Genomic DNA, 10,309 nt, shown 5'->3' with positions numbered 1-10,309 from the left:
CACACAATAGCCACTGGTTTATCATGCAGAGTCACATTTATTAAGGGGCAAAGAATGAACATTGGGAATAAACCATGAGGCCTTCCAAGCAGTCCACAGCAAAGAACGTATTTTCTTCGACAAACGATTTCATGTGTTAGAGAGGACACGAGATAGTCCTAAGATGTTGGCTGAGCTTCTTTCCCTCAAACGCCGCATGAAGCTCTGGACCGGTCGATTTTGGAGGGGTCTAATTTGCACTAACGGTTGTTGGAATCGCAGGCGAGAACATGAGCGGTGGGGTAGAAAGAAGAGAGTCATAAAAGCCACCAGAAAAGGGCTCAGATACACCTCAGCCGATCTTCTCAAATCCGTTTTTGGTCGTAGAGAGTCCAGGTTAACTTAACAGGGCAGGTTGCAGATGCTACCTCGGCGACCGAGAGAGCAGATGCTGCCACGGCGACCAAGAGCGTAGATGCTGCCACGGCGACCGAGACGTCCCAGGCGGCCTCCATAATAACCGGCACCGATGCCTCCGACACCTCCGGGGGCACATGGGCTGTAGCCTCCGACAGCGACGGGCTCGCAGCTGGCGGAGAGGATGGGACCCGGGATGGTGAGCACAACGGAAGGTGGCTGGATGGTCACCTCGGATGTTGGGACCTGGTTGATGCAGGAGGGGATGACTCCGGCCAGGGTGCCCAGGCTTCCTGAAGATTCGGCCAAGGCACCAGCTCCGAAGCCGTAGCCCAAACCACGGCCATAGCCCAAGCCGTAGCCGGAACCTCCATAGCCGAGACCTCCGCAACCGAGACCTCTGGAACCAGCTGATCCAAAGCCAACAGCTGGGGCAGAGGCGCAAGAGGGCACAGCACAGGAAGGTCCACAATAAACCATGGCTGGATGGAAGAGCTGTTGGAAGAAGAAGAAGAAGAAGAACCATGGGTTTTGTGATTCACACACAGCATGAGAAAAAAAAAGCAAGAAGACTCTTCCTGGTATCATGGACAGGTGGCCTTCAATTTATGATTCCTGTCATAAATACATCTAGTTGCCAAGCACCCAAATATTGATCACATGACCTCTGATGGTCATAAGTCTGAGGATTGGCCACAAGGCACTTTTTACAGCAACATCGTCCGGAATACTGCAACAATGTTTAGCCTGCCGTTCGATGGATCACAAAGTGGACCCGATTTAGCGGACATTGACTTCCCACCTTGATGGGAAACCCTCAGATGTCTGTTCCACAGTAGCTGGAATCTGGAAGTTTTTGCTAATATTTGACTGAAATATAAGTAGGTGTATCATTCTGAGATCAAGCACGTTTTTTGAAGACTGCTTTGAGGTCAGAATGAAACATTTCTCTTCCTAAGAAGAGGCAGAATTGTTTCACTTCCTTCCTTCCTTCCTTCCTTCCTTCCTTCCTTCCTTCCTTCCTTCCTTCCTTCCTTCCTCCCTCCCTCCCTCCCTCCCTATTCCCTCCCTCCCTTCCTTATTCCCTCTCTCCTTCTCTCCTTTCTTCTCTTTCTTCTCTTTCTTCTCTTTCTCCTCTATCCCTATTTCCTTCCTTCCTCACTCCCTCCTTTCCTTCCTTCTTTTTCTCTTCCATCCTTATTCCTTCCTTCCTTCTAATCTCCCTCACTTCTCTCTCTCCTCCATTCCTATTCTCTTCCTTCCTTCCTTGTACCTTCCATCCTTCCTTCCTTCTATTTCCTTTCCTTCCTTCTCTTTCTCTTCCACCCTTATTTCTTCCTTCCTTCTAATCTTCCTCCCTTCTCTCTCTCCTCCATTCCTATTCCCTTCCTTCCTTCCCTTGTACCTTCCATCCTTCCTTCCTTCTATTTCCTTTCCTTCCTTCTCTTTCTCTTCCACCCTTATTTCTTCCTTCCTTCTAATCTTCCTCCCTTCTCTCTCTCTCCTCCATTCCTATTCCCTCCTTCCATCCTTCCTTCCTCCATTCTTGTCCTTCCTTCCATCCATCCATCCATCCATCCATCCATCCATCAGATTCTGAATACAATATATTGTAAATCTTCCGTGCCACCCCATTCCATGACACAAAGAACCAGAACAGCCTAGAAAGGCATCTCAGCTGCAAGGGACTCACCAGAGAGACTCTTGGAGAAGCAGTCAAGAGGAGGAGATGAAGCTGATGGAAGCTCTCAACGCAAGAAGCTCTTTTATACTGTTTCTCTCTCCCCACCGCTCGCTTAGAGACGCTCCTTTTGGCTCCGGGGTTTCATTAACGAGATGTTTGTGCACAGACTCATCTCTTTTACCCCAAATTACTTTAATAAGATGAAATAAACTTATGAATTGAAGACTTGGCGTTTTGTAAGCCTCATGCGACAACGATTGCCATTTTGATCTTATCTTTGTTTCCTCTTTTGTTCTTTGCAAAGAGGTAAATGCCCTTTATGCCTAGCCTCACTGAACACAAAGCAGCATTCATACACCCTGTTTATAATTTCAGACTTCAAAACTTCATTCAATTATTCAATTGCTACTGAGATTTCTTTTTTTCTTCTCATCCCTGTTGCATCAGGAGAAATGATTGAGAATCTTATGGGGTATTATCGGAGGGCTACGATAAAGGGGCCACATACTTAGGGTTACATATATTGACAGCAGTAAGGATTGTATATGCTAAATGCGGGAGAAATGTGAACGCCCCACCAGAAGGGGTAGTAATCCCAAAATTAACAATCTGGAACCAAACACACTCAAAACCGTAGAAATGGTGGTAGACTTTAGGAGAAACCCTTCCATACTTCCACCTCTTACAGTACTAGACAACACAGTATCAACAGTAGAGACCTTCAAATTTCATATCGCAAGACCTAAAATGGACATCTCAGACATGACCTGTGTTTAACACACAGAATCATCTATTGCAATGTTTATTTATTTTATTTATTTATTTATCAAACTTCTATACCGCCCTTCTCCCGAAGGACTCAGGGCGGTGTACAGCCTTCATTTAAAACAGTTAATATACATATTAAAATAACAATTAAAAAGCTTATTCAATAAAAGGCCAAATTAAAACCGTCAATTGACCATCTAAAATACCCAATAAAATTACCATTAAAAGTTTAAAATTTAAATTTAGAATTTAAAAAATCAGGCCAGTCCCGCTTGTATAAATAAATAAGTTTTCAGTTCCCGGCGGAAGGTCCGAAGGTCAGGCAATTGGCGTAAACCGGGGGGAAGTTCGTTCCAGAGAGTATGTCCTTTCTGTTAAAGACTACTTCAGCTTCAATCACAATAATACAAGAGCAAACAATAGATTCAAACTTAATGTTAACCACTTCAATCTTGATTGCAGAAAATATGACTTTTGTAACAGAGTTGTTAATGCTTGGAACACATTACCTGACTCTGTGGTCTCTTCTCAAACTCCCAAAATCTTTAACCAAAAACTGTCTACCATTGACCTCACCCCATTCCTAAGAGGACTATAAGGGGCGTGCATAAGTGCACAAAAGTGCCTACCGTTCCTGTCCTATTGTTCTCTTTCATTATATGTGTTTATATATAATGTTGTGACAAAATAAATAAAATAAAAAATAAAAATAAAAATGTCATCAAAAAAGCACGACGAAGAATGTTCTTTTTGCGCCAGAAAGTTCAAACTGCCCAAGGAGCTGCTGATTCAGTTCTACAGAAGAATTATTGAGTCTGTCATTTGCACCTCTATAACTGTCTGGTTTGGTTCTGCAACCCAACAAGACAGACACAGACTTCAGAGGAGAATTAGAACTGCAGAAAAAATAATTGCTACCAATCTGCCTTCCATTGAGGACCTGTATACTGTACGAATCAAGAAGAGGGCCGTGAAAATATTTACCGATCCTTCACATCCAGGACATAAACTATTTCAACTCCTACCCTCAAAACGACGCTATAGAGCACTGCACACCAGAACAACTAGACACAAGAAGTTTTTTCCCGAAGGCCATCACTCTGCTAAACAAATAATTCCCTCAATACTGTCAAAATATTCACTAAGTCTGCATTACTATTACTATTAGTCTTCTCATCGTTCCTATCACCCATCTCCTCCCACGTATGACTGTATGACTGTAACCTTGTTGCTGGTATCCTTACGATTTATATTAACTGTTTCCTAGAATGATTTGATTGCTTATTTGTACCCTATGACTGTCATTAAGTGTTGTATCTTATGATTCTTGACGAATGTATCTTGTATTTTTATGTACACACTGAGAATGTATGCACCAAAGACAAATTCCTTGTGTGTCCAATCACATTTGGCCAATCAAGAATTCTCTTCTCTTCTCTTCTCTTCTCTTCTCTTCTCTTCTCTTCTCTTCTCTTCTCTTCTATTCTATTCTATTCTATTCTATTCTATTCTATTCTATTCTATTCTATTCTATTCTAAATGTGCTCTAGAACAGGGGTCTCCAACCCTGACAAATTTAAGACTTGTGGACTTCAACTCCCAGCAAAGCTGGCTGACTTGTGGACTTCAACTCCTCAGCAAATCTGGCTGAGGAATTCTGGGAGCTGAAGTCCACAAGTCTTAAAGTTGCCAGGGTTGGAGACCCCTGCTCTAGAACTCTTAGATTTTTTCATGGAAAGCTGACTAAAGTTGGGTTGGTTGAAATGTTTGAGCTTCGGAATGAAGACCATCAATGAGAAGGTTGAACATTGAGGTTCTGGAGCTGACGTTCTAATGGTGATGGAACTTTCAAGATGCTTTAACCTCCAGACATCACTGCAGAGTAGATTCAACCCAGAGCAGGGGGTCTCAGGTACAAAGTGAGTTTGGGTTGCTAGTTTTCAGCAAGACCTTGGGAATGTTACTTTCCGCATTTTCCCATGTATTGGGTAGATTCGAGGATAGCTGCAGGCTTACAAACTCTCCACCTTGAACTCAGAGTTATCCATTGAGTCTCTGTGCTGATTCAAGGAAAAGTTGCCTTTTTTTGTTGTTGTTTTTTTGCGAAGTTGCTACTGAGGACAACAATCCAGCTTTGATCTTCCTCTCCACCTGTGGGTGTTGCTCACTTCCACGATCAGATAAACGGAAACATTTGGCTTGAGGTCAGACTTGAAAGGGAGCGCAGAAGGAATAGTTTTATTTTATTTACGGTGACATGATTATTGTGCCTCACGGTGGCGATGTGACAGTTTGTGCTGAGTGAAGTCCTTTCCCCCCACCCCCCACTTTTAAAAACCGGAAAAGAAAATTGTTGGAAGCCAGATGAAGTTTTATGAGTCCCAACTTCCTGGGGACGCCATCCGAATCTTATAAAAGCCCTCACTACTCTCTGCAGTGGCATCAGCTTCTCCTGTCTTCACTACTTCTCTCCGAAGCAGGTAAGACTTTCTAACTCAGAGACAATCCCTCCTGGATGCAAGGAGATAAGGTAGATCTTCAAGCCAGAATCTGAGGTTCTGCAAGATTTGGACCTCATCGGAGGCTAGAATGCTTCTGGATGCTTCTGCTTTCAGAACCAGCTTCTGGCGTTCTATTTAAAGGAGTAGGAAGGCTTCATTTTGAGCTTCGAAAGATAGAGGTCAGGGTTTGGAGAGAAAGGCAGAAAAAGAGAGTGTTAAAGGGAGGGAGGGAGGGTGGGAGGGAGGGAGAGAGAGAGGAACAAGTAATTCAGTCTTTTTGAGATAGCTGGGGTAGATTTTCAAGTCAGAATCTGAGGCGCTTCAAACTATTGACCTCCTCATAGGCTAGAATTCTTCTGGTTGGTTCTCCTGTCTTCATTACTTCTCTCTGAAGCAGGTAAGACTATCTACTCAGAGACAATCCCTCCTGGATGCAAGGAGATAAGGTAGATCTTCAAGCCAGAATCTGAGGTTCTGCAAGATTTGGACCTCATCGGAGGCTAGAATGCTTCTGGATGCTTCTGCTTTCAGAACCAGCTTCTGGCGTTCTATTTAAAGGAGTAGGAAGGCTTCATTTTGAGCTTCGAAAGATAGAGGTCAGGGTTTGGAGAGAAAGGCAGAAAAAGAGAGTGTTAAAGGGAGGGAGGGAGGGTGGGAGGGAGGGAGAGAGAGAGGAACAAGTAATTCAGTCTTTTTGAGATAGCTGGGGTAGATTTTCAAGTCAGAATCTGAGGCGCTTCAAACTATTGACCTCCTCATAGGCTAGAATTCTTCTGGTTGGTTCTCCTGTCTTCATTACTTCTCTCCGAAGCAGGTAAGACTATCTACTCAGAGAGAATCCCTCCTGGTTGCAAGCAGATGAGGTAGATCTTCAGGTCAGAATCTGAGTGCAAGGCCTGGAATTATTTCATTGGGGGAGTTACTTGGAACCCTGATATTGAGGTTCTTCAAACTTTGGACCTCATCACAGGCTAGAATGCTTCTGGATGCTTCTGCTTTCGGAACCAGCTTCACATTTCTATTTAAAAGACTAGGATGGGCTTCATTTTGAGGTTTTTCCCCCACCTCTCCTTCTCTATTTTTAGCTTACCATCCAAAGAGTTTATGGTTAGGATACTGGAAAATAACCAGGTCTTTTTAAGATAGCTTAGATGGTCATGCTGATAAAATCCAATTGACAAACAATTGAGGGTCTCCATTTAACCCAACTGTTAACTAGAGCGAGAGATTTGGACCCACCCAACCTTGACTTCTTACTCACAGGTCATGAAACTAGTGGAGAAGTTGCGATCTAATCTTAATTTTGGAGAGGGAGATAAGGAAAAACACAAGGGGGACCTTTCTCCTGGTCTCCTTGGGGTTTGGCCACCAGCTGGCCAAAGAAAGAAGTATACTCTTCAGCCTTAAACAAAAGCATTTGGAACAGAGGTGGGCTAATATTGACAAGGCATTTTTATGATTGAAGAAGTCAGGAGAGAGATCAATGTAGGTTCATATCAGAGGTGAAAATTATTGAGCCTTTGATTTGGTGTTGAATCGTGGTGACTTCAACCATGCATATATTTTTTGGCAGTGTTAAAGAAGTGGATTGCCTCTGGTTTCCCCTAGAACTTTTTTCTTTAGACTTCTCACTGTAGTCAGAAGAAGTCATTTGGTCAAGGACCATCATGTTGGCTCTAAAGTGGGCTTCCAAAATGAGGAGAAGTTGAGGGAAATCTTAAGTCTTTTCTTCTATTCTTCCCCCCACCTCCCTTTTAAATAAAAACAAGGGTTGATTTTCCAGGCCTCCCTTCCAAATTTCTTGGCCCACCCTAGTGAATCTTCTCCGGGTTATTTTTATGTTGGAGAAACCTAATTTGAGAAGATCGGTTGGTTAGCTAATCTTGTTGAAGTATTTGCTGGGTGAAGGAAGGGACGGGAGATGGAATGGAGGAACTGAATGGAATGCAATTCTAATGATGTCTCTCTATATTTTTTTTTAATACTAGACTCACTTCACAATTCAACACAAAGGCCTACTGTGGACCCGCTTGTGCTGTGCCTTCCTGTGCCTCTGCCCCAGTTGTTGGCTTTGGATCAGCTGGTTCCAGAGGTCTTGGTTGGGGTCTTGGCTCCGGTCTGGGCTATGGCTATGGCTCTGGTTTGGGCTGCGGCAATGGCTTGGGCTACAGCTACAACCCTGGTGGTTGGGCTGAATCTTCTAGAGGCCTGGGAACCCTGGCTGGAGTCATCCCTTCTTGCATCAACCAGATCCCAACATCTGAGGTGACCATCCAGCCTCCTTCTTCTGTGGTGACCATCCCTGGTCCCATCCTGTCCGCCAGCTGTGAACCCGTCGCCATTGGAGGCAACGCCCCATGTGCCATTGGTGGTTCTGGGCTGAGAGGAAGCTGGGGCTATGGAGGTTTTGGCTTCAGGGGTTACGGTGGTCTTCTTGGGAAAAGGTACCCATGGAACCGTAGAGGAAGCATCTGTCTGAGCCGCCGTGGTAGCATCTGCGCGTAGATGGATGACGTTGGCATGGAAGACCCCCCACTCTGATACTACAGCAGTTTGGACTCACTCCTCTTGTTTGTTTCCCCCACCTTTTCTTTATATATATTGTCGTGTCCCACTCCTCCGCTGACGGCCGGGTCAAGGAAATCCGAATCAGGCGTGCCTCTGCAGCTCTGCCAAAGTCCTAGCAAAGTCCTCAGGGCAGGCAGGAGACCAGAAAGTGACTTCAGCAAGATATGTTTAGACTTTGCCTGACTCAGAGAATGCCAGAAAGCAGATCCTTTATATAGGCCATGGGGTGTGGCTCCATGACTCAGCACTTATCCAGGCCTGCCCCTCCCTTCCTTCTGTTGCCTCCGTCTATCAAGTCTCCTGACGCGAGGGTCACTCCAGTCTGCAGCTGTTGGCAATTGACCTCCCTCAGGCTCACATGCTGTGGAGGAGGGGGAGGGGTCTAGTTGCTCCGTTTGCCTGGGCATGGAGCCAGAGCTGGGGGCTGGAGATACTTCCTCCTCTTCAGCCTGTTTGGGCATGGAGCCAGGGCTGGGGCTGGGAGGCATACTAGGACATTCCTCCGTGTTCGGAAGCAGATAAGAAGGCCCCGGCTGTGGTGAGATCGGACGAGACACAACATATATATATGTGCGTGCGTGTGTGTGTTATATAAAACATACCTTCACCAGCTCTTGCATGTCTCTTAATGTCGCTTTTCTCTGTTTTCCAATAAAATGAAATGTGAATCATTTGAACCCACGTCTCTGTCTTCCTTTGTGTCAGCATTCCATCCTCTGTAGCACGGGTTGCAGTGAATTAATTCCCCATGAGGACATGGATCTTTGTCTTCAAAGACCTTTTTGTTTCACCGCGCAGGGCTGGCCTAATACACTACGGTTTTTAATTGGGGTTTTTATTATCTTTCAATTATAGTTTTTAAATGGGGTTAGCCAATTTGAATAAGTTTTTTTTAAATGTTTTTTTAATTCTATTTATAAAATTGTTTTATGTTGGCTGTAAACCGCCCTGAGTCCTTCGGGAGAAGGGCGGTATAAAAATCAAATCAAATCAATAAATAAAAATAAATAAAGCCATGCCTGCCTTCAGACAATCCAAACAACTGAAGAAGAGCTCAGTCAAAATCCTTCTTAGTCTGGTTTCTGCCAGAGGTTCTGTCAATCTTTACGGTGCTTGCAAATTGATGTCGTAGAATATAGAATAGAAGATAAGAGTTGGAAGGTATACCTTGGAGTTCTTCTAGCCCAGCCCCATGCTCGAGCAGAAGACCCTATTACAGATAAATGGTCTCTTTTTGAAAGCCTCCAATGGGAGTCCCCACAAGTTCTGAAGGTCTCCTGCTTGAGCAGGGCGTTAAGACTAGAAGACCTCCAGGTGTCCCTTCCAACTCTGTTATTCTATTAACCTTCCTGGGAACTCCAGAACATCCCATGAACTCCAGAACCTTCTATTCTTCTTCCGGATGCTATTCATTCAGCTGTTCTAACAAAGCTTAGCTTCTTACACCAACGTAGCAGCTACATTGTTCCTCGACTAAGCTAAGATATTGTGGAAACGTGGGTTCTCCACCAACAAGGTTCTTCCACCAATAGCTTGGAGTTTTTTTTTTCTATTTTTAGTCTATATCTTGTGTGTTTTGAGTTACAGTGTCCACAAGAAGGCACTGTGTGACCACTTTCATTTTTTTTGGCAGACAAGCAATACTTTTTTTTGATGGAAGTCCAAACCTCTTTTGAGAATTCAACTCATTCATGTTTTGGAGGACTATATACAGTAGTGGCCAAAATTGTGGAAACCTTTTGGGAAAAGTGTATTTTCTAAAACTAGATAATAACACCACTTTTTTTTTTATTGGAGTACCCTGTTTCCCCTAAAATAAGACATCCCCTGATAATAAGCCCAATTGGACTTTTAAGCACATGGCAATAAGGCCAAGCACTTATTTCAGGGTTCAAAAACATATAAGGCAGGGTTTTATTTTCGGGGAAACACAGTAATACCATAAAATTATATATAATATAATATAATATAACAACAGAGTTGGAAGGGACCTTGGAGGCCTTCTAGTCCAACCCCCTGCCCAGGCAGGAAACCCTACGCCATCTCAGTCAGATGGTTATCCAACATTTTCTTAAAAATTTCCAGTGTTGGAGCATTCACAACTTTTGCAGGCAAGTCATTCCACTTATTAATTGTTCTAACTGTCAGAAAATGTCTCCTTAGTTCTAAGTTGCTTCTTTCTTTGATCAGTTTCCACCCACTGCTTCTTGTTCTACCCTCAGGTGCTTTGGAGGACAGCCCGACTCCCTCTTCTTTGTGGCAACCCCTGAGATATTGGAACACTGCTATATCAATGGAACGATAATTTAATCACGAATGTAATGCAATAACTTTTATGAAGAATTTGCTATTAGAATAGCAGTTACAGTATAAAGAAGAAAAGTGAAACAGG

At 43.8% G+C, this 10,309-nt stretch overlaps 2 protein-coding genes across 2 annotated transcripts; one reads left to right on the top strand and one right to left on the bottom strand.

Annotated features, from left to right (window-relative positions):
- Positions 1-381: 381 nt before the first annotated feature.
- LOC131186740 (claw keratin-like) lies at positions 382-2,111 on the bottom strand. Its single transcript, XM_058160633.1, has 2 exons — positions 2,090-2,111; positions 382-891 (listed from the first exon to the last, which is right to left on the bottom strand). The coding sequence occupies exon 2, from the start codon at positions 874-876 to the stop codon at positions 382-384; it is 495 nt and encodes a 164-aa protein (XP_058016616.1). The 5' UTR covers positions 877-891; positions 2,090-2,111.
- Positions 2,112-7,016: 4,905 nt separating this feature from the next.
- Positions 7,017-8,226, top strand: LOC131186802 (chorion class B protein L11-like). The gene is made up of 2 exons (XM_058160728.1): positions 7,017-7,030; positions 7,338-8,226. The coding sequence occupies exons 1-2, from the start codon at positions 7,017-7,019 to the stop codon at positions 7,852-7,854; spliced, it is 531 nt and encodes a 176-aa protein (XP_058016711.1). The 3' UTR covers positions 7,855-8,226.
- The last annotated feature ends 2,083 nt before the right edge of the window (positions 8,227-10,309 follow it).

The sequence above is a fragment of the Ahaetulla prasina genome, chromosome 17, assembly GCF_028640845.1.
Source record: "Ahaetulla prasina isolate Xishuangbanna chromosome 17, ASM2864084v1, whole genome shotgun sequence".
NCBI classification, from domain to species: domain Eukaryota; kingdom Metazoa; phylum Chordata; class Lepidosauria; order Squamata; family Colubridae; genus Ahaetulla; species Ahaetulla prasina.
The sequence above is the reverse complement of the archived record's forward strand: the minus strand, read 5'-3'. Positions and strand labels throughout refer to the sequence as shown.